Source organism: Chiloscyllium plagiosum, chromosome 43, assembly GCF_004010195.1.
Source record: "Chiloscyllium plagiosum isolate BGI_BamShark_2017 chromosome 43, ASM401019v2, whole genome shotgun sequence".
In the NCBI taxonomy this organism is placed as follows: Eukaryota; Metazoa; Chordata; class Chondrichthyes; order Orectolobiformes; family Hemiscylliidae; genus Chiloscyllium; species Chiloscyllium plagiosum.
The window spans coordinates 11,732,270-11,757,557 of record NC_057752.1 but is presented as its reverse complement, the minus strand read 5'-3'; the positions used below and the strand labels follow the sequence as shown (position 1 = coordinate 11,757,557).

Below are 25,288 nucleotides of genomic sequence, written 5' to 3'. Positions count from 1 at the left end.
CTTTCATAGGATGTGGGCATTGCTGGCTGAGCTAGCATTTATCTTTCATTCCTAACTGCCCTCGAGAAGGTTGTGATGAGCTGCCATCTTGAAACACTGTAGTCCATGTCCATAGCAAACAAAAACCTTTTATGTTAGATGCCTTTTGTAGTACCCTTCACCACTACACTTCACTGCTTTACACCAATTTCTTCGACTTAGTTCTGATGTTTTCATTCCTGTCACTCAATATAATCATTATAAAGTTTATATTAAACAATTTATAAACTCTGACTATACTTCTTTCAGTTGCTTGGGTGAAAATCCATTCTGAGGAAACTTCCTCCAAATGAATGTGTGACAGTCATGTTTATTTTCTGGGATTCACTCAGATTAAATTCTTAGAGAAGACTATCTAAGAGTACCAATTCTAAGGTCTTTTGTCCGCCATGTTTTACAGAGTAGCTGAATTTTCTAAAATAAGGTTTTAAACACAACAAAAATACTTTAAGGGTAACAGTGATACAACAGCGAGAGATAACACTCTCTTGGTAGAGATAAGATCTAACAGTTAAGAAGTCACTTATCGGAGTAGTTTATTAAATAAAATTGGCCAAGTTAGCTTGGAAGATGGATTTATAGTGCTTTTTAAGAGACAATTTCTTAGAATAGCAGACGTTGTCAGGGTTGGAGGATTTGAGCCATAGGGAGAGGCTGAATAGGTTGGGGCTGTTTTCCCTGGAGCGTCAGAGGCTGAGGGGTGACCTTATGGAGGTTTATAATATCACAAGGGGCATGGACAGGGTAAATCGACAAGGTCTTTTCTCTGGAGTGAGAGAGTCCAGAACTAGAGAGCATAGGTTTAGGGGAGAGGGGAAAGATAGAAAAGAGACCTAAGGGGCAATATTTTCACGCAGAGGGTGATGCATGTGTGGAATGAGCTGCCAGAGGAAACAGTGGAGGGTAGTACAACTGCAACATTTAAAAGGCATCTGGACGTGAATAGAAGGGTTTGGAGGGATATAGGCCAGGTGCTGGCAGGTGGAATTAGATTGGGTTGGGATATCTGGTTGACATGGACAAGTTGAACCAAAGAGTTTGTTTTGGTGCTGTACATCTCTATGACTCTAATAGCACATTTTAGAGCCAACCAGCCAGCAGACTATTCTAGACCTGGTAACATGCCATAAGAATCTCTGGGTAGCTGTGATCATAGCATGATTGAATTTTGCATTCAGTTTGAGGGAGAGTGGGTTGAAGACTAATGTTTGAAATTTAAAGTCAACTCCAAGGTTACAAAGATAGAATTGGTTAAAGTGAACTTGGAAATCAAGGCGTAGATCAGTACAATACAAGATAATACGAATCAATACAACACAGGAACAGGCTCTTTAGCTCACCAAGCCTGTGCCATTCCAAGCCTTATTTAGACCAGCTACGTAATGCCCATGTGTGGTTTCTATGTCTCTGTTTGCCTCCCGTCCATGCGTCAATCAAGATACACCTTAAATAGTGCTAATATGCTCGCTACCACCACCTTCACTGGCAGTACGTTCCAGGCACCCCTCTGGGTGAAAGGCTTTCTCTGCACTTCTCCCCTACGCTTTCCCCCTTTCATCTTGAACCTGTGCTCTTTTGTAGTTGACCTTTCCACCTTGGAAAAAAGTCTCTGACTATCCACCCTACCTATGACTCTCAATTTTGTAGACCTCAATCAGGTTGCCCGTCAGCCTCTGTCTTTCAATTGAAAACAATCTGAGTTTATCCAACCTTGCCTCATAACTAAAACCCATTCTGGTAAACCTTCTCTCCACCCCGTCCAAAGCATTGTCATCCTTCAGGGTCGGCGACAAAAGTAGCAATGGCATCCAGACCTGGCAGTGGACCAGAGTGAAGATGGCTGATCTCACAGTGGAGCTAGAGATTCCTGGTTGCAATGGGCCCAGAGTGGGGACACCTGGTGCAGGCATAGCAAGGGCTGCAATGTGTTATGCCCAGAGCAGGTATCCTGGTATCATCGAAGCAGCAGCGGAACCATGGACTCCTGGTTGCAGTTGGACCAAAGTGGGGACTTCTGGTTAGCAGTGACGTTGAGGACTCCTGATTGCGGGGCGACTGTGGATTCAGCAAAGTCAGTGAGGTGGGCCCAGTAACAAGGCAGTGGACCTCTCTCTTCCAGTTACTGGAGGCGAAGTGCCAGCATGGACTGGGTTGGAAAGACTTTTTACTTCTTTATTTTTCAAAGAATTTGTCCTTAAGTATCTATACCTAGGTAACTTTGTAACTAAGATGGCACCATCATGGAGCGTTGAAGGATGAGGGGTGACCTTATAGAGGTTTAGAAAATCATGAAGGGCATGGATAGGGTAAATAGACAAGGTCTTTTCCCTGGGGTGGGGGAGTCCAGAACTAGAGGGCGTACATTTAAGGTGAGGGGGGGCGAGATCTAAAAGGACCCAAGGGGTAACGTTTTTTAAACACAGAGGGTGGTGTGTGTATGGAATGAACTGCCAGGGGAAGTGGTGGAGGCTGGTACAATTACAACATTTAAAAGGCATCAGGATGGATACATGAATAGGAAGGTTCAGAGGGGTATCGGTCAAATGTTGGTGTGACAATGTGCTCCTTTAGCAAAGTTACATTGTCATTTTCTTGCAAAAGGGGTTGTAAACGGCAGAGGTTCCGATATGTCTGGAAATATTTACTTGAAAAGGCTTTTCACGTTTCTTTTAAAAGCACTTGTACAATGAAAGGGGAGTGGCCCGTGCTCAGAGTTCAGGGTTTTGATTTGTTTGGTTTTAGCAAGGAGCCTGTTTGAAGCTTCTGGTCAAGTTTTAGCTGAGGACAAAGTTCCTGGATTCAACAGAAGTTTTCTGGCTGACTTTCTCTGCAATTTCTCTCTGACATCTCTCCTGTAAGACCCTGTGTTTGATTTTACCTTTTTTGCAAAGGGGACATTATGGAATGTTGCAGGAAATCGGAACAGCTTTTTGCTGAGTTCCATTTTTCTATCGGTTGAGTTTCAAATACTTATGGTATTCTAAATTCTTTTGTTCGTGGGTAAATAAATTCTGGTTTGTTTAAAACTGAGTGGTGGGCCAGCTGCATCACTCTTGGCAGTGTGGAGGAACAGAGGTATCTTGGGGTCCACAACAATTTCTCCTTCGAATCCTCCCACTTCCTCCAGATGAAAGGCGCAGCCATGGGCACCCGCATGGGCCCCAGCTATGCCTGTCTTTTTGTCAGCTACGTAGAACAGTCTATCTTCCGGAGTTACACCAGCATCAGTCCCCACCTTTTCCTCCGCTACATTGACGATTGCATCGGTGCCATCTCGTGCTCCCACAAGGAGGTTGAACAATTCATCAACTCCACCAACATATTCCACCCAGACCTAAAATTCATCTGGACCATCTCTGACACCTCTCTCCCCTTCCTGGACTTCTCCATCTCCATTAACGGTGACCGACTCAACACTGACATTTTCTACAAATCCACCGACTCCCACAGCTACCTGGATTACACCTCCTCCCACCCTGCCTCCTGTAAAAACGCTATCCCTTATTCCCAATTCCTCCACCTCATCTGCTTCCAGGAAGACCGATTCCACCACAGAACACACCAATGCCCTCCAATGCATCTCATCCACATCCTGCACCTCCACCCTCAAACCCCACCCCTCCAACCGCAACAAGGACAGAACCCCCGGTCCTCACCTTCCACCCCACAAACCTCCGTATACATTGCATCATCCGCCGACATTTCCGCCACCTACAAACAGACCTCACCAGCAGAGAAATATTTCCCTCCCCCTTTGCCCCATCCTCTTTCTGTAAAGACCGTTCCCTCCGCGACAGCCTGGCCAGGTCTACGCCCCCTAACAAGCCACCTTCCCCTCATGGTACCTTCACCTGCCACCGCAGGAATTGCAAAACCTGCGCCCACACCTCCCCCTCACCTCCGTCCAAGGCCCCAAAGAAGCCTTCCATATCCATCAAGGTTTCACCGACACTTCCACACGTCATTTATTGTATCCGTTGCTCCCGATACGGTCTTCTTTACATCGGGGCGACTGGACACCTACTCGCAGAGCGCTTCAGAGAACATCTCCCGGACACCCACACCAATCAACCCCACCGCCCCATGGCCGAACATTTCAACTCCCCTTCCCACTCTGCTGAGGACATGCAGGTCCTGGGCCTCCTCCATCGCCACTCCCTCACCACCCGACGCCTGCAGGAAGAACATCTTCTGCCTTGGGACCCTTCAACCCCATGGCATCAATGTGGACTTCACCAGTTTCCTCATTTCCCCTCCCCCCACCTTACCCCAGTTCCAAACTTCCAGCTCAGCACCATCCTGATGACCTGTCCTGCCTGTCCCTCTTCCTTCCTATCTATCCGCTCCACCCTCCTCTCCGACCTATCACCTTTACCCTTACCTCCATCCACTTAATGCACTCTCAGCTACCTTCTGCCCAGCCCCACCCCCTCCCATTTATATCTCCACCCCTAAGGCTCCCAGCCTCATTCCTGATGAAGGACTTTTGTCCGAAATGTCGATTTTCCTGCATCTCGGATGCTGCCTGATGTGCTGCTTTTCCAGCACCACTCTAATCTTGACTCTGATCTCCAGCATCTGCAGTACCCACTTTCGCCTACCCAAGTTGATAGGATTGTTAAGAACGGTATATGGTGTGTTGGCTTTCATTCGCAGGGGGATTGAGTTTACGAGCTGCAAGATTATGCTGAGCTCTACAGAGCCTTGGTTAGACCACACTTGCAATATTGTGTTCAGTTCTGGTCACCTCATTATTGGAAGGATGTGAAAGCTTTAGAGAGGGTGCAGAGGAGATTTACTGGGATGCTGCCTGGACTGGAGGGCATGTCTTATGAAGAAAGGTTGAGGGATTAGATTAGATTAGGTTCCCTACAGTGTGGAAACAGGCCCTTTGGCCCAACAAGTCCACACTGACCCTCCGAAGAGTAACCCACCAAGACCCATTTCCCTTTAACTAACGTACCTAACACTACGGGCAATTTTGCATGGCCAATTCACCTGACCTGCACATTCTGGACTGTGGGAGGAAACTGGAGCACCTGGAGGAAACCCACACAGAGACTGGGAGAATGTACAAACTCCACACAGACAGTCGCCCAAAACTGGAATCGAATCCGGGTCCCTGGCACTGTGAGGCAGCAGTGCTGACCACTGAGCCACCATGCCGCTCTACAGAGCTAGGACTTTTCTCATTGCAGTGAAGAAGGATGAGAGGTGAGTTGATAGAGGTGTACGAGATGATGAGAGACATGGATAGAGTGGATTCCCAGAAACTTTTTCCCAGGACGGAAATGGCTATCACCATGGAGCATAATTTTACGATGATTGGAGGAAGATTTGAGGGAGATGTCAGAGGTAGGTTCTTTACACAAAGAGTGGTGGATGTGTGGAACGCACCAGCAGTGGTAGTAGAGTCAGATACATTAGGGACATTTAAGTGACTCTTAGATGGGCACATGGTTGATAGTAAAATGTAGGGTATGCAGGTTAGTTTGATCTTATAGTAGGATAAAAGGGTGGCACAACAGTGAGGGCTGAAGGGGCTGTACTGTTCTATGTTCTTTGAAAGTGGACAATTTAGCAAAAGTTAGTGATAGATCAGAAGATTGGACAGAATTTTAAAACCAGCAAAGAATGACAATAAAAAGCAGAGGGGAAAAAAATACAGTATGAGAAAAAGCGAGCAACAAATATAACAGTTAGAGGTTTTATAAGTAGTTCACAAAGGAAAAGGAGGACTTGAGTGAGTGTTGGTCCTCCAGAGACCAAGTCTGCTGAATTAATTTGGGAAACAAGTACTGAACTGATATTTCACACCTGTCTTTACTACAAAAAACACAAATATCATCCATAAAATCAAGTTATAAAAAGGAGGGAGGAACTTAAAACAATTACATTCACAAGGAAAAGGGTACTGAGAAAATGTTTAGAACCAAAACTTGACAAGACCCCAGATCTGACAGACTTCATTCCAGGGTCTTAAAAGAAGTAACTGCTGAGATAGTAGATGCATTGATTCTAATTTTTCAAAATTCCCTAGATTCTGACAAGGTGTCTTCAAAGTAAAAAAATTAAATTCTTCTATTCAAGGAAGGAGGGGGTCAGAAAGGAAACTATCGGGCGGTTAGCCAACATCTGTGAAAATACCAGAAACTATTATTCAGGAGGTTATAGCAAGGCATTTCAGAAATCTTATTGCAATCAGGCAGTCAACATGGCTTTGTGAAAGAGAAATCATGGTTGAATTACTTATTCATGTTCTTTGAGGAATTACAAGCAACATGCACAGACGGAAACCCGTAGATGTGTGATGAATTTTCAAAAGCATTTGATAAGTTGCCACATCAAATGTTGCTGCACAGAATAAGAGTTCATAGTGTAAGCATGAATAGGTCAATTTCGGGTTAGAAAGCTGTAACTAGTGGAGTGCCACAGGGATCTACTGTTCACAATCTATATCAATTATTTGGATGTAGGGACCAAATACAGAGCAAACTTTGTTTTAACTGGTACCTTATGAACCAGCACTCTTGATAAATGGCAAAAATTATATACCTCAAACATTAGAAGTTAATTGTACTAGCGCAATCTTCATAGTGTCTAAAGAGTCAACTGAGGGTGTAAATGAGAAGGCTCTTTGCCACTAAGCTTTATTTAAGGCAAAGCTGCATTATTATTTAAGTGATTTATGCTGTAAATAAAGTGATGTGTTCACCCCTTGAATTACGTTTCTATTACTTACAGTGTGTTTACATATTGATTATGTGGATCTCTTGATCAACTGGAATATTTGATCAATCAGCATACTCCTGCTCCCATAGGTGCTGGTTAATAAAAAGTTTACTGTACATGGTTGCTAGGTTGACTGATAAAACAGACACAAAGAGTATAAGTTGTGAAGGGGACATAAGGCATCTGCAAAGGGATACACAAATAAGACTGTAGGCAAAGATTTGTCAAATGGAGTAGCATGTGGGAAAAATGTAAACCCGCAGGAAAGCAGCATTAAAAAATGGAACAATCCTCTTCGTTATTCTCTCTCTCTCGAAGCACCATCTTCACCTATCAGCTCAAGCCTGCCCCCCACCCCCCCGTCCCAACCACTTCCACCATCAAATTAAATATTACATTTTCCTGAATGCTATAAAGTTCTGGAGAAAGGTCACTGGACTTTAAACATCAACTCTTTTCTCTTCGCAGATGTTGCCAGACTTGATGAATTTTTACAAAATTTCTGTTTTTGTTTCAGATTTCCAGCATCCCCCATTCTTATGTTTTACATTAGAGATTTACTCCATTGATTTCAAGGATGAAGTGATTATCCAGTGAGGTATAATCAAACTGGTTAGGTTGCATTCATTGGAATTGAGAAGAATGACAGGTGATTTTGAAACATGCAAGATCTTGAAGGGACGTGACAGAATGGATGCTGAAAAAACCATGGGACATTTTTGTAAAAATAAAGAATCTCCCTTTGAAGGTAGAGGCAAGAACATTTTTTCCTCCAAAAGTCCTTAATCCATTTTTGAAAGTCATTCATGGGAAGTAGGCATTGCTGGCTAACCCAGCATTTGTTCCCCATCCTTGATTGCCCAGATGGCAGATTCTTTCCTTAAAGGCCATTAGTGAACCAGATGGGTTTTGATCATCATCAGACTCTTAATTCTAGATTTTTATTGAATTCAAATTCGACCATTGTGGGAATTGAATCCACGTCTCTAGGATATTACCTGAGTCTCTGGAAAACTAGTCAAGATATAATACCAGGGGGCCATTGTCTTCCCATAGTCTGTGAAATTCTCTTCCAGAGAAAAGCTTATGGCAAGGTTATTGCATATTTTAAAGGCTAAGTGAGATAAAATCTTGACTGACAAAGGTGTAAAAGGGTATAAAGGGTAGACAGGAAAATATAAGCCAAATCAGAGCAACTGTGAATTTATCAAATGGCAGACAGGCTCGATAGGTCAAATGACCAACTCCTGCTCCCAATTTGTATGCTCTTAAGTATAATTACTTCCAAATTAACAACTGTGCTTGGCCATAAAGTTTTTTTCATTTAAGTATTTTCATTAAAGTTTCTACATGAAGACCTTGGCTTCCTAGAGTGTGTATGTGAAGTACACAATTTCTCACAGGACATTAACAGCAATTTTGTCCTGTTGTTTATCTCAGCTCAGAACTTCTTGCAAAGTACACTGGACAACAAATTTTCTTTTGACCTCCTAAGATAATTTTACACTTCAATCATTCTTTGTGGCTTAATTAAACTATTTTGGGTTTACCTCAGGAAAAAAACTAGATCTGTTGAACTTACAATGCCAAAATGAAGGATTTATTTTTGTCCACTGAAAAATCCCTCCTATTTTGTTTTGGCTTCACTACAGATATAAACCTTTTGCTTTTCTAGTAAATATATGAGTACTCAGATAGAGGAAGTAGGAGAGAGGTTAAAAAAGGCTCAACAACATTCCACATGGTAGACTGGATAACAAGGTTATATCACAGGGGATCAGAGACAACAAAAGAGAAAGACAAAGTCGGAAGACAGAGGGAGTGACAGAAATACAGAAATCATGAAGCACAAAAAGAGCGAGAGAAAAAGGGTGAGGTAGAATGAGTGAGAAAGATAAATGACAACACAGAAAGAAATAGAAGAAAGCCAGAGAAGTGTAAAAAAAAGGCACAGAGGATGTGGAATACGACAGAGGGAGAGGGAGATGGAGACAGAGAGTAACAATGGAAAAGAGAAAGTGCAAGATAAAGTAGGCATGCTGTGCATGACACAGAAAGAGTTGGGGAAGATGTGTTAAATTAGTAGGCCTGATAATTCAATTTACGTAACATCCCTGTTGTACAGTAAATTCATGTATTCAATGGCGTGATGACACCACTGCTAATAGATGGATAGATTATGAATATTATTAAATGTGCACTTTGAGATTTGCAAGGACATCATAAATGCAACATGAACAGCCCAAGAATGCTCCTCTTTCTTCATGGGACATGAAGGCTGTACATGCGGTAATACCAAAACAGTCCAGGCGAAGACAGCAACCTCCAGGAATTGAGCGAAGTCAAGCTCTAGTTTTCCAAGTGTAATGTCTCTGTGAACAAATCTGTTGTTCTTCCAAGGTGGTGGGGAATTCTTTAATTCACAGCTTTGGTCAGGAATTATTTGTCTGTTTGTTGTGTTTTAAATCTTATTTTACAAAGCAAAGATGGCGGCCAAAAGGCTTCCTCCCCGCTCTCAAAGTATTTTGTATAACTGAAGTAGTTCCCCTTCTCCTCCTCGTTGCTTGTTTATTGGGAATTACTTACTCATTCATCATTACCACTTCTATGACCTTTTCAATAATATTTCAGATGACCAATATTATTCAATTTATAACAATTTGATGTTTTTCATAGTCAGATTTGAGCCAATTAAAGATGTGATGTACACTTTGCATATATGATACTCGAAAATGTGACAATGTCTATAAGTCTTTTAGTATTTCAGTGTATTAATAACCTGAACACAGAACTACTCCAGTAACACTTTCAATTACTCCTTACATTTGCCCAAAAACACGACTCTTGCTTTGAAGGAAACTTCCTGGGAAGCCTTTTCAGACAGTGTATTACAACATTTGGAGACTGTCACAAGATACTAGCACCCCAAAATATAATTTTTATGAATAATACATTTTGGCTGCTGCCAGTTTTTAAAACAGGACAGGACATGCAAGGGCAGTGACATGTTCTCCAGCAATTTGGAGTAACAAGATTGAAAAGATTCAGATTGTTTTTGAGCACTGAAATTTAACACCAGATCAAAATCTAACAACTTGCTCCTTTAAACTTCTTCAATCCCAAAAATCTCATACAGTTTTCCACTTGCAATTTTTGAAAAGGAGTCACAGTGGGGACCTGAATGTATAACGGTCACATCATATTGCCTTTTTTTTTCCAAGTGTTTCATACTTTGAAATCCTTTGAATGGTATAACTGTGTAAATGTGTTTATCATAATATCTTGGGCTAGCAGCATGGGGATGTGAATGCTGGCATACCTTTCTAAATTTTGCATAATAAATTCACATATGATCAAAACAAAAGCTTTTAACATTTCTAACTTTAAAATAAACAATAATTTCCCGAGACAAGGGAAGTGCCTCACCCTTTTTTGGTGTTCTTTTTCTTGGAGTCTGGAGTTGGTGAAGGAGAAGGCGAACGTTTCCGTTTTTTGTGACTGCTTCCCTTCTTATCTCTCCGATCTGAGTCTGGGCTGTGCACCTTGGAATAAAGGTTTAGGAGTCACTAATTTTTCACATAACCAGTGAAACCTCATCCTATCAGAAAGCACTAAATCACCAAATGTAATTACACTTCTAGACAAGAAATGCCTCTCAGTTACAGAAGAAGTGAAGTTCGTCAGTGAAAGCATATCGCCCAATGGCTAAGGTGGAACAAAATCCAGAAGTAGTTCCTAAAAGAAACTTCTTGCTGCTGCTGGATAATGGCTGTGAACAAATAAAGAATTGAGTGACTGAATTTTGTTGGGAAAGCAATGAAAAAAGCTCCAGTATTTGATTCTTTAAGCTTTGAATTGGTACACATTTATTTACCAAATGATTTATTCTCAAATAATAGATGATAGTGAACATCTCTTCTGAAAACTTCCAGTGATCTGTTTTTATTGAAGTATATCTAATTTAAAACAACTACCTTGAGGAAAAATATCTAGAGGACAATCTTGAGGAAAAAACAGACAATATTGAGCAAAACTACATCACTGAAAATGTGTTGCTGGAAAAGCGCAGCAGGTCAGGCAGCATCCAAGGAGCAGGAGAATCGACATTTCGGGCATGAGCCCTTCTTCAGGAATCAGCAGGAGAATCGACGTTTCGGGCATGAGCCCTTCTTCAGGAATGGATGCTGCCTGACCTGCTGCGCTTTTCCAGCAACACATTTTCAGCTCTGATCTCCAGCATCAGCAGTCCTCACTTTCTCCCAAAACTACCAATCACTGACTGGTTATAAAGGAAGGAAATTGGACAACAGTAAAAATTACCTCTTCTGTTAATGTCTTGGCAGAAATTCTCTTCCTTCGAACAACAGGTGCCCGGTCATCATTCACCTCATAGTCCTCCTCATTCATCCATTCATTAAAAGTATCAGTGTCCATTATCCACTTAGCATGAACCTTTCAACAAATAAGAATAGTTAGTCTTGGAAATTTCACGGTATCTTGGTATGTGTGACAACAATAAATCAAATTCAAACTCAAAAAAAAGTCCACATGCTGTCAAATGAGTTAAAAGCAGATGAATATAAGAAATCTTACTGAAAGCTCAGGTCTCACTCACAGCAGCTGGTAAGGACAGGTAAGGAACTGTTAACTTATTTAACTAAAATACAAACCATCCCACTTCTACTTTAGCTTTGTGAAACAAAGAGAAATAGTCCTCTCCAATCGATATTATCAAACCATCTTGCAATGGTGCTAAAACAGATCAGAGTGTCAAACAACCAATTCCGAGCTTCCTGCAGTTAATTGGCATCATTTTCCAGGGCTGAATCTTATTTTTTTTGACGAAGAGCAAGTTGTGACGAGATTCTCGGAGGTTTTATCGCTGCGAGGCACTGAGGTTTCTCACCATACCTTACTGAACTCACCCATTAATTAACTAATCTGCTACTCTGGCACCCATCATGCCTGTAGTCCCATTTTACCATACACCATTCCCGAAACAGCTTGCCACTGCCAGGATATCCTGGAATTCACTGGCACTGCTGACACATTTAAAAGTCTGTTGCACGTCCACAGAAGCACCATTCAGGCATGGTTCCTGACATTTACCCCAGACATGGTAGACAAATGAAGCTTTGCTGGCAGGAACCTGGAGGTCCTACCAGACAGGGAGTACACAAGCAGGACATCCTGTTTTTCCAGGTCCAGCAGACACCACAAGGGCAGACCATGCCAGCCTGGTCCCAGGTTACCACCACGGTCAGTGCAGTATTAGTCACCTGGAGGAATCCCATCATTGTAGGAAGGTGGTCAATGCTCATCTCTACCTAGCCAGCATGAGAGTCACGATTTGTATGATAATTTACCTATCTCCCACCAAGGCTCATGCTCTAGTACACTCGCTATTGTCTGTAATGTCTTCCCTTACTTGTTCTTACCCACCCCAACCCCAACACCTCTAACTCTGCATGGCCACTGGGTTGCCTCCTCACTTGCCGGGGACATCTCCCCACCTGTGCCCACATTTTAATGTCCCTCAATACCCACCACTCTCTCATTGCAGGAAAAGGAAAGCTCACAACAGGGCAGAGAAACTCAAGATGAGTGGTGGCCTGTATTTGGACAGCATCCTGACTTTGACTATCCTTTGTGACTGACTGACCATGTTCAAGCCCCTGGACAAGTATCACTGGCTGCTCTTAACTTGCTGTGACCAGGACCCCAGGTGTAGGTTCTCTCCCTTGACTTGACTGAGGATGGCTGACAACAACAAGCTTTCTGCCTTTGTATGTACGCTCTAAATAGCATGCCAACACAATAGTAGTGAGCTGGTGTCTCTGCCTGAGGGGACAAAGTGCAAAAAAGCAAGACAAAGCAAGGATGCTGTGAGCATTCAGGCAGATTAAAGGAGCGTGATGAGAATAAGTGAAGAGTCAGAGATGCAGCCTGGACTAGTCCATGGATTGGGTGTATGTCCCTGAGCACACAGCCGCTTCGCAGCAGCATTACAATGTTAATTGCTGGTGTATCAATGAAGTGTAGGAGCGCCCTATAAGTGGACCAAAAATATGCCATGAGGGTTCTTGGAAAGTGGTGCTTGTCAGATGCCAATGTCCACAGATAAGAGATGTGTGCACGGCTCGCACCCATGGAGTGTGCCTGGTGTCCAACAAGGAGGTCTTTTGAAGCAAGCAGTGGGTTCAAGTATGCCAATTCTGATTTCCATGTCGAGAATTGCCAAAATCTTGCTCGTTTGACACACTTAGGAAGATAGGAGATTGAACACTACTGAGGCACGTTGTGGCACTAATAAAGCATTTAACAAGTTATAATCATGCTCAAATGGGAACTCATTGCTGCCCAGTGAGAAACTGACCTTGCCACTTGGGAAGTGCATAAAGGATTCAGTGATGTGGGCCTAATGTCGAGATGCATTTTGCCCGTGGTTCTGCCATAATTCCCACTGTAGCTCACATGACTCAGATCCCTATAATCTTCCGCTCATAACGTTTTTGATTTTAAAATTTTGTATTCTAATAATGCCTCTCATCTCTCAATCAGAACTACTGTTCTGTAAACAGGATATATGATGAGTAGGACACTCAGGAGCAATCAGGGAAGACAGGAGGATGATCTGCACAATAATCCAATTAACAAAGGGTCCACAATCTCAACCAACACAGAGATCTTGGAAGATAGGGGGACAGTAACACTTCAGAAGCTCAAGACCTTTCAGGTTAGAGAACTTTTTAGCTGCCCTGCTACTGGGTTTAATATGTTCACCTGGCCCACCGTAGGCAGTGTGTTCCATAAGATTGTAAGAAAGAAGAGTAGATAATTTGGTCCATTAAGCCTGCTCCTCCACTCAACAAGATCATGGCTGATCTGATTGTGGCCTCAAAACCACGTCCTCCTCCACCCACCCCACTAAATAACCCTCAACTCCCTTATAATTTAAGTATCTTTCTGACTTGACTTTGAATAAACTCAATGCTCAGTCTCTACTGCTCTCTGAGGAAGAGACATCCAAAGACCAAAAATGAAGAGAAGGAATTTCACCTCATCTCCGTCTTAAGTGGGATACTCAATTTTAAACTCTGCGTCTTGGGTAGACTCTTTCTTAAAGGGAAACACCCTCTCTGCACCCACCATATCAAAGGCCCTCAGAATTTTATTATTCAAAGATCATCTCTCATTCTTTGAAACTTATAGACTCACAGAAATACCCCGTTTTACTTCCTGCCTTTCAGCTAATTTTTGATTCAATGTGCCACCATGTATTGGATCCAAAGAGCTCTTACTATTTTGACTGGCTTACCATGAGGGACCTTATCAAAAGACTTGCTAAAGCCCAAGTAGAAAAAAAACTCATTAACAGTCTTGGTTATCTTCGCAAAATGTCCTATCAAATATCGCAAACATGACCTTGCCTTAAAAAATCCATGCTGACTATCACGGATTGATTCAGGTCTCTCCCCACCATGAAGGGGACACTGAGTAGTACACTAATATTTCACCGTGCTCAATCCTGATGTCTTTACCTGCATCGCTCTTTTTCATTGTGAAGAACGACTCCAAGTACTCATTGAGGATCATATCAACATCTTCTGGGTCCAAATTACCTCGATGGTCCCTACTTTCCTTAGCCTTTCTCTTGCTCTTTATTTATTTTTAAAAAAACCTTTATTTTGCCAGCCAATGCATTCTTATGCGCACTTAGCTTTACTAATTCCTTTTCAACTTTCGCCTTGCACTATTTATACTATTGTGGTTGTGGGTATGTTTGCTGAGCTGGGAAGTTGATTTGCAGACATTTTGCCCCTTGTCTAGGTGACATCTTCTGTGCTTTGGATCTTCCTGTGAAACACTGCTGTACTGTCTCTTCTGGAATTTATTTGGCTCAGTTTCTGCTGTAGTGGCCAGTCTAGGTCAATGTGCATGATGATGGAGTCCACGGCTGAGTGCCATGCTTCTAGAAATTCTCTGACTGTGCTATGTTTAGCTTGCCCTATGTTGTCCCAGTCAAATGTGGTTCTTGTCCTCTGTGTGTATGTCTATTAGTGACAGCTGGTCATGGCGTTTAGTGGCTAGTTGGTGTTTGTGGATGCGGATTGCTATAGTGTTTCGTGCAGTCTTTGCATGGAATCCTGTAAATTACATCAGTCTTACACATGATAGGGTCTTTTGTTTTGGTGAGCTGTTGCCCAAGCATGGCTGTCGGTTTATGGGCCGTTATGGATCCCATTGGGCAGAGAAGTCTGGCTGTTAGTTCCAAAATGCTTTTTTTATATAAGGTAGCGTGGTTAGTGTGTTGGGTCATGGCATGTCCTCATTGCGTTGTCTGTCTGTTAGGCATGTGCGGATGAAGTTGGGAATTTCGTTCTTGGCGAATATTCTGTAGAAATGGTGTTCTTCTTCTTCCCTTCATAGGTCGGGAGTGCTGCAGTGTGTTGCAGCCCTTTTGAAGAAAGTACTAATGCAGCTTCTCTTGTGTATGCATTCATCATTCTGTGTTGTTTGTACCATCACATCCAGGAATGGGAGTACAAAGTTAAAAATCACACAACACCAGGTTATAGTCCAACAGGTTTAATTGGAAGCACACTAGCTTTCGGAGCAATGCTCCTCATCAGGTGATGAAGGAGTGTCGCTCCGAAAGCTAGTGTGCTTCCAATTAAACCTGTTGGACTACTATAACCTGGTGTTGTGTGATTTTTAACTTTGTACACCTCAATCCAACACCAGCATCTCCAAATCAGGAATGGGAGTGGTTTCCTCCTCTCTTGTAAATCTGATCCCTGTGAGTATGGTGTTGATAATCTGGTGTGCGTTCTCGATTTCTGTTCTCTTAATGTTCTCTCCAACAAAAACTACAACATCTTATTAGCGGATCTAAACGCTCCATACAATCATGACAAGAATTCTTAGACAACATCAAGAACATAAACATAGACAAGAACAAAGCAATGGTCTCATTTGATGTAACGGCACTGTCAGGGATGAAATGAATGATGAAGTGGGTGATTCGCTCGTAGTGGTCCAATTTAGAAGAACAATGAATCATGCCACACAAACCTCGAGTTATTGACTGTTTATTCGTGAGCTCATGGGAAGAGACAAGTCGACCCAATGGTCACAAGTCACTCCGACGAGATACAGAGAGTTGCATGATTGTATAGGTTACAATCATTTAACAATTACCAACTGTTAATTGCAGTATGATGAGTAAGTAGACACTTTGCCCAGTCACTAGCCCCAGTCACATAGTGTCTGGACAGTGCTAGTTAGTATCTGATAAGCAAGTGTTAGTATTACAATAGATTCTTGGAAAAGAAGAACATTCCCATGCTGGGAAAGAGTTTCACAATCATGTGTTAGTACAGCTACAAGGTCAACCAACTCACTGAGCCTGGGAATGTACAAGCTTAACAAGCAGACTCTAATATGAGATTTAAAATTGTTTCCAGGCTTTTAACATGTGACAAGATGGCTGCTTTGGTTATAACAAATCTCCCACAGGCACGGTTCACTTCAATTGACAAAACTCCAGCCAGAGGGACAATAGCCAACTTCCTGGACAGGCAGAACAGACAACATTACGGGGAACCTATCAACAAGGACTGGATACTCAAACTACTAGACCTGTGCTTGACAACACACTTCACATTCAACAACCAAACATGAACAGATCAATGGAACACCTACAGGCTCACCCACCTCTGGGCTCATAGGAGAAGCAGTGATGCAAAGATTGGAACAAACAGCCCTATCACAAATCCAATCCAAACTCTGGATCAGATATGTAGACAACACTTTTGTTATCATTAAGAGAACAGAAATCGAGAACACACGCCGGATTATCAACACCATACTCATAGGGATCAGATTTATGAGAAAGGAAGAAACTAACAATCAACTGTTATTCCTGGGTGTGATAGTACAAACAACACAGAATGGTGAATGCACCACAAAAGTCACATACACCAGGAAAGCCACATACATGGACCAGGTCCTGAACTACAACAGCAACCACCCTAACACACACAAGAGAACCTGCATTAGTACTTTCTTCAAAAGGGCTGCAACACACTGCAGTACTCCCAACCTATGAACGCAAGAAGAAGAACACCATCTCTACAGAATATTCGCCAAGAATGGATATCCCTGCAACTTCATCCACACATGCCTAACAGATGTACTTCTGAGGCTGTAGAAGGTTCTGGTCGGGGAACATTTGGAGTACTGTGCGTAGTTAGATTAGATTACTTACAGATTACTTACAGTGTGGAAACAGGCCCTTAGGCCCAACATGTCCACACCGCCCCGCCGAAGCGCCACCCACCCATACCCCTACATTTACCCCTTACGTAACACTACGGGCAATTTAGCATGGCCAATTCACCTGACCTGCACATCTTTGGACTGTGGGAGGAAACCGGAGCACCCGGAGGAAACCCACGCAGACACGGGGAGAACGTGCAAACTCCACACAGTCAGTCGCCTGAGGCGGGAATTGAACCCGGATCTCAGGCGCTGCGAGGCAGCAGTGCTAACCACTGTGCCACCGTGCCGCCCAGTTTTGGGCCTCATATCTCAAGAAAGATATCTTGGCCCTGGAGCATGTTCACAGGAGGTTCACGAGAATGGTCCCAGCTTAACATACGAGGAACGTTTGAGGTCTTTACTCGATAGAGTTTAGAAGGGTGAGGGGGGAATCTCATTGAAACATACAGAATATTGAAAGGCCTGGACAGAGTAGATGTTGGGAAGATGTCTCTATTGGTCAGGGAGACTAAGATATGAGGACGCAACCTTACAGTAAAGGGAAGACCTTTTAGAACGGAGATAAGAAGTAATGTCTTCAGCCAGAGAGTGGTGAACCTATGGAATTCATTGCCACAGAAGGCTGTTGAGGCCAGGTCATTGAGTATATTTAAGATGGACATAGATGGGTTCTTGAGCATCGAGAGAGAGAGCATGGTCTGAAAGCACAGTGTCCTGAACAAGGTAAAAATGTAACGCTTGGTCGAAACAAATACCTGGAGTTGTGTTGCCATGGAACAAAAACAAATTCAAATTCGGCCAGTTTAAATTATGCTTCAGAGACCAAATCCAATCGAATTTGAATTTTACTGTTTGAGAGGACATCAAACCGATCAAATGATCTGATGTTTTGAGGTATAAAGCCAAACAGTTAGGGGGAGAACTACAAAGAGCTGCCAAGAACCAACAGACTGCGAGCAGAATGACTCTCTGAAAGGTATCCATCTAAAAGAAATTCGTGCAGCAGAACACCAAAGTCGACTTAGAGGAATCTACAGAGAAAGTTCAATATCTGAAGACTATCCCTGGGTTTGAAATTGATGTTACCGTAAATTTAAGATGGAATTTATCGGATCAGTATTATAGAGTGGGAGGTAAAAGATAGGTTTAAGACAAAGGAGTTGTAAGTAGTTGTTGGTTTTAGTGTTCTCTGTTGGACTTAAGAATAAAATTGTTAATTTTGTTTACTTAAAATGGTGACCTCTGGGATAGTTTTTTGCCTCTCAAAATTTAACAGATTGCGGTGCGCGGTACACCTCTCTGTGTGTCGGGTTTAAAATTAGCCGGGGGGGGGGGGTTTACCCCGTGTCGTAACAATATATTGCAAATAACTGTGGTCCCAGCACTGTGACACACCATTTCAGGTTGCCATACCTTTTATCCCGACTCTCTGAATTCTGTTAGTTAGCTCATCTTCTTTCATGCTAACATACTCCTCCAAAACCATGGGGTCTTAACTTAAGCAGCTTCATGTTTGAAATCTTATTGAATGTCTTTTGGAAATGCAAGTGTATTACATCAACTGGTTCTCTTTTAATCTCTTCTGTAACATCCTCAAAGAATTCAAGTAAATTTGTCTAGTATCATTTCCCTTCATGAAGCCATGCTGACACTGCATGATTTCATTATATATTACATACTTACCTGGCCTATCTTTCCTCTGCCTTCTAGACTCACTGACTAGGATTTTAAAGTCTAATCCCTCTCATTGTCTCACCTCTCTGCACTACTGCCAAGATACTACCCCCTACCAATCTCATTTCAATCCATCCTAATGGTATTGGTAAACCTCCATGTGAGGATGCTGGTCCTATTCCTTTTCAGGCGAATCCCATCCAGCTTTTACAGAATACACTTATCCCAAAAATGGCCCCAATGTCTCAGGAATCTGAAGCTCTCCCTGTTGCACCATCTCTTCAGTCACACCTTCATCTGCTCTACCCCGAAGAGAATGTTAATTCAAACTGCTTAATCATTCTTCATAAGACAACTCTCTATAGCTTAAGAATCAGTCTCCTGAATCTTCTCAAAACTGTTCTGAATGCAAGTCTATCCCACTGAGCAAGATACCAAAAGAATACACAGTACACCATATGTGGTCTCACCAATGCCCTGTAGAGTTGTAGCAATATTTACCTCGTGTTATGGTGGGTGGGAAATTCAAGTATTGAGCTCAATGTTCAGCCATGCCCATACTGAATGGCAGAGGAGACTCAAGGGGTTGAATGGCCTTCTACGCTTCTATACCACAGCTGTGCATTAAATGTTTTTTCAAAACTGAACCTATTACCCTTACAGATTCTTTGTATCTTCCTCACAATTTGCTTTCCTATGTTTGTATCATCAGCAAATATGGCAACAACACAGTTCATCTAACTCATTCATATAGATTGTCAGCTGTTTGCCAACATGAAAATAATCCATTTATCCCAACACGGTTTCCTGTTAGCTAACCAATCCTCCATCCATACTGATATTATCACCCCAACACCATCTTCTGCAATAAAAGCTTCTGTTGCACTTTTTGGCAATCCAAGTACATTCCATGCCTTTTACCCATACCACTTGTGACATCTTTAAAGTACTGTGATGAATTTGTCAAATATGATTCCCTTTTCACAAAACTTTGCTAAATGCCCAAAATCTGTAGAATTCTCATTTATGAAACATTACAAATATGCATACTTGAAGAGATCAGGAATTATAAATCCGCAAACCTTCCTGGGCCGCTCAGTTGGTGGGGGATCCTCAACCGATGCCTCAATTTCACTGGCTGGAATCCATGTATCATAACTAGAGGAACATAACACAGGAATAAATGCAACACCGTAATGGAGCAGACTTGGCCGCAGGCTAACATTATCAGGCAAATTTCTTGTAATAATATTATTACGCTTCAACAATATTATTAAAACATGAAAATCTCTCGGTTCCAACCTCTAGATTGCTGTTCTGAACAACGCTTCATCAGAATTTGGATAAATACTAACTGAGTTAAGTTGGTCCGAAATGAATTCCATTAAAGAATTAAAAACAGCCACAAAGTTCTGATCAATTTACATTTCTTTATAACACAAACCTGTACAGTTATTCATTTAATTATTGAAAAGATATTTGAAACATAACTTTGCAGACAAGTGACACAATGAAATCGACTGAGATGAACTGTGTCCTTTAAAATGTAATGCTTGGATTGGTGAGTATTGGAAGTAGTGTTTAGCAACACCTAGAAAAAGTAATTGATGCGACAACAGTATGATCACAGGAGCAAGCAACAAAAGTAGGCCACTCTGCCCTTAAGCTTGCTTAAGGTCATGGCCGATCCGAATTTAACCTGAACTCTACATTCCTGCATATGTCTGATTACATTTCATCCCTTTGGTAATCAAGAATTTATTACCTCGCCCTTAAAAATATATAAAGATTCCACACCCTACTGCCTTTTGAGGAAGGGAATTCTAAGATTCTCAACGCTCTGAGAAAAAATAAGGTTTCCTTATCTTTGTTTAAATAGATCTCTCTTTATTTTTAAAACTATGATTCCCTAGTTCTAGATTCTCCCACATGACAAAACGTGCTTTCAACATGCAACCAATTAAGTCCTCTAAGAATCTTAAAGGTTTTGGTTAAGTCACCTCTAACTCTTCTAAACACCAGATAACACCTGCCTTGCCTTTCCTCAGAAGACAATTCACTCGTTCCAGGTATTAGTCGAGAAAACATTCTCTGACTGCTTCAAGTGATTAACATCCTTCTATAAATACGATGACTAGTACTATACACAATACTCCAGATGAGGTCTCAGCAATGCCCTCTATAACTGAAGTATCACCTTCCGACTTTTGGCTTCAATTCCCCTCACAACAGTATTAGCTAACACAATTGTATTAGCTTTCCTAATTACTTGCTGTACTTGCATACTAATCTTCTGCGATTCATTAACTAGGACACCCAGGTCTTGCTGCATTTTAGAACTCTGCAACCTCTCACCATTTAGAGAATGTGCTTTTTAAAAAAATATTTCTGCTAAAATAGACAATTTCACACTTTCTCACATTGTCCTCCATTTGCCAGCTCTTTGCCCACTTATCTAACCTATCAATACCCTTTATAGTCTCATGTCCTCTGCACAACTCACACCTGAATCTTTATGTATTGTGGCTCTAGCACGGCACCTGTGGCACACCACTAGTGACATCCTGTCAGCCTGACAAAGATCCACTTATTCGTACTCTTTGCTTCCTGTTAGCCACTCAATCTTCTCTCCATTCTAATACATTACCCCTACACCATGAACTTTAATTTTCTGCAATAGTCTTTGATGTAGTGCCTTATTAAGTGCCTTCTGGAAATCTAAATAATTAACATGTTTTTAATTCCTTTATAATAATTTCTCCTTGCCTCTTAAATCTCAGCAAACAGTTTATTCCAGGAAAGAGCTATTGCTGATGTTTTCAATCCCTGAACACTTAACGTTTTTAAGTCTACAGTACACACGTCTTCCCTTTTTGGAAAAAAAAGTTACATTAGGTATTTGGAAAATTAAAACCATTGGCAGATTACTAATTCTCCAGACTAATTTTTTTATAGGATTAATACTTACTTTGTTAAGTCCTTTCTTTTTTTAAATACGAGGAAACTTTTCCTATCTTAAGTTTTGCCCTTTTTATCTTTAGTCTTTATCTGTTGATCTGCTCTTGGATCTGCATTCTCTTGTCCCTTCCTGTCATTGTCTGCTTATCATTTCCCACATTAATTCCTTTACCTGTTGCATTTCCCCCACACTTTAATTCACAACTTCCCAAATTTGGGTCTTTGCCTCCACTATTGAGTTTAAATTCCACTCTACTTCCCTAGTTATGTGGTTCGCAAGAATACCAGCCCCATCACAGTTCAGGTATAGACCACCCCACTGGTACAGATCCCACTCTAGAACATAGAACAATACATCGCAGAACAGGCCCTTCAGCCCTCGATGTTGTGCCGACCTGTGAACTATTCTCAGCTCGTCCCCCTACACTATTCCAAAATCATCCACGTGTTTATCCAAAGATTGTTTAAACCTCCCTAATGTGGTTGAGTTGACTACATTAGGAGGTAGGGCATTCCATGCCCTTACCACTCTCTGCGTAAAGAACCTGCCTCTGACATCTGTCTTAAATCTATCACCTCTCAATTTGTAGTTATGCCCCCTTGTACACGCTGACATCATCATCCTCGGAAAAAGACTTTCACTGTCTACCCTATCTAATCCTCTGATCATCTTGTATGTCTCTATCAAATCCCCTCTAAGCCTTCTTCTTGCCAATGAGAACAGGTTCAAGTCTCTCAGCCTTTCCTCATAAGATCTTCCCTCCACACCACGCAATATCCTGGTAAATCTCCTCTGCACCTTTTCCAATGCTTCCACATCCTTCCCGAAATATGGGGACCAGAATTGTACATAATATTCCAAGTGTGGCCGCACCAGCGTTTTATCTAGTTGCAGCATAATATTGTGGCTCCGGAACTCAATCCCTCTACGAATGAAACCTAACACACCGTTTGCCTTCTTAACAGCACTATCCACCTGGGTGGCAACTTTCAGGGATCTATGTACATGGACTCCAAGATCCCTCTGCACATCCACACTACCAAGAATCTTTCCATCGACCCAGTACTCTGCCTTCCTGTTTTTCTTCCCAAAGTGCATCACCTCACACTTAGCTGCATTGAACTCCATTTGCCACTTCTCAGCCCAATTCAGCAGTTTATCCAAGTCCCCCTGCAACCTGTAACATTCTTCCAAACTGTCCACTACTCCACCGACTTTAGTGTCGTCTGCAAATTTACTAATCCATCCACCTATGCCTGCGTCTAAGTCATTTATAAAAATGACAAACAGCAGTGGTCCCAAAACAGACCCTTGTGGCACACCACTAGTAACCACTTTCCCAAGCATTGGCACCAGTGCTCCATGAACTGGAACTCACTTCTACCATACCAGTCTTTCAATCAAGCAATCATCTCTGTAATCTTATTTACTCTCTACCAATTGCTAGCGAAGACTCAATAGATGAATGCTCTCCCTGTGTCACTGTATTAATAGTCTCTGATTATATAACTGAGCTAAGGTAAACTGTACTAACTTTTCCTCCAAACTTTTTCTGTAGCATAGACATGGCTACTTTAATCTAACATGCAACTGAAAGCTAGATACTTACCTGTCAGGACAATAACCCCAATGTAGGAGGACCTGCTTCTCTCGCTTCATTATTGGCCGCACCCACTCTTCTGGAAGAGAATTGACATGTTAGAGACTATGACTAACATTTAATCTGTCCAAAAAAAAGGCACGTTTTATTTCAGGGCTCAAAATACTCAGGAGTGCATTCACCTCTAGAAGGCACCAAAATATCTGAGAAAATCCAATCGGGATGGGTGTGACTAGGGAAAATTGTTACTGTAAGCAGAATTCAGAATTGGTGAGGAGCCGTTCCATGAACCACAGGCTAGTTCTCACCCATGCTTAGTTGTGAGCAGCAAACATGGCAGAGGAACAGCAAGCTCTGAAGGAAAATCAATGAGAAATTTGTTATCGTAAATGCCACTAAATTGGTTAGCACCAATCTTCCTGTCTTCACTCGTTGGTTATGTAAATATCTCCTTTTATTTAAGAACTTGTACTTACAAGGAAGGCCTTGCAAGGTCTCCTTTCAAAAGTGCCATAAACTTCTTCACTGAAACTCAATTCAACCTCTGCAGACCTTGCAAATCTCTGCCCCCATCTCCACACCTACCTCCCTGATAATCTGTCTCATTTCCAACAATTCTTATCTGATCTAGTCTGCATGGTATTCCAGGCCCACAGCAATGTGGTTGACTCTTAACTGTCCTCTGGGTAATTAGGGATAGGCAATAAATGCTGCCCTAACCAGCAATGCCCACATCCCATGAATGAGTTTTTAAAAAAACTCTGCTCCCCAAATCCCATTTTCCATCAAGTCCTGGTCACTGAAATTTATTGACATGTCCTGGCCCTGCTCCTCCAGCATCACAGTTTGAAATGCTCATCATTTATGATGTTGTTTCTCTCATCTCTGTAACCCCAAACCCTACAAGTTTTCTATGAACTTTATTTCTCAGGCTCTGTCTGCTTACTCACTCCACTCCTTTGCCCTATCATTCGCAGTTGGGTTGTCAGCCAACAAGGTCCCTTATTCTGAAATTTATAAACCCCAGGGCAACACAAAGAAAATTAAATATTTAAAAGAACATAATTGAACTTGTACATCTTGTTGTCTCATGAATGTTATAATGAAATGCCCCTGCCTTACCCCAAAGACTTAGGTTTGTTGTTGATACTCAGGAGGAAGGGGGGGGGAGTGGAGCCTCATGAGATGCAGCAGAGTCAGTTACTACTTAAATACAATGTAACTCATCAGGGACACCACCTCTTCCTAGGATATGCAATAGAGAGACAGATAGTCCCTCAGAATGAGGATGACGCTTGCTGATGGCAAGGTCCTATGTGTGGAGTCTATGACGTGAAGAGGTTGTTACGCTCCAGCTCCCACATGGTTCTGGGAGACCAGGATACTCTCCTGCTCTTACTGCCTGCCATAGGTTTATCAGTAGGATTTACAGATCAACCTGTTTGAATTGTGCTATGACACAATTTCAATGGCCCGTAAGTCCAAAGGTGGGATTTGAATCCAGAGCATCTGGCCCAGATGCAGGGAAGCATCACAAGATCTCCCAAGCAGCACAGGCAAAATCAGGATTTTCCTGAAAAATCCTACATTAAGTAGAGTGCACAACAGCAAAGGGGACAGCAGTGTAACTGACCAGCTACAAGATAGCCTGAGGTTAAAGCAGCTGGCCGTATTGTTTTCTCTTTGGTTGTAAAGATGATCTCTATCCTCAGATCCTGAGGCAGAGGGTAACATCAGGCAGTCACAGGGACTGACTTATCAATGAACACCAGGACAGTACTCTGCTCAATGATTTTCCCATTTTGCCAAACAAGGTACAGGATGTGATCAACAGCATCTACATTGAATTGAAGGTGCCCACAGCACACACACAACCATGGTGAACGGATAAGCTTCCGTTTCCTCAATGTCCTGAAAACTCAATGACAACAATTCCTGCAGTTCAAACTTTGTAATTTCAACTCTAACTTCCATTGAAAATAATGTCAAAGGATTACTTC

General features: G+C 42.1%; 1 protein-coding gene across 6 annotated transcripts in view; it reads right to left on the bottom strand.

The window, feature by feature from the left end:
- LOC122543379 (SWI/SNF complex subunit SMARCC2-like) overlaps positions 1-25,288 on the bottom strand; it is a 159,216-nt gene that overhangs the window by 94,886 nt on the left and 39,042 nt on the right. For all 6 annotated transcript variants that reach the window (XM_043682051.1, XM_043682054.1, XM_043682055.1 and 3 more), the window contains exons 7-10: positions 23,298-23,367; positions 19,812-19,887; positions 11,092-11,223; positions 10,198-10,313 (exon numbers count right to left, since the gene is read on the bottom strand). In XM_043682051.1, coding sequence (XP_043537986.1) covers positions 10,198-10,313; positions 11,092-11,223; positions 19,812-19,887; positions 23,298-23,367 — 394 coding nt within the window. The remainder of the gene's footprint in view (positions 1-10,197; positions 10,314-11,091; positions 11,224-19,811; positions 19,888-23,297; positions 23,368-25,288) is intronic.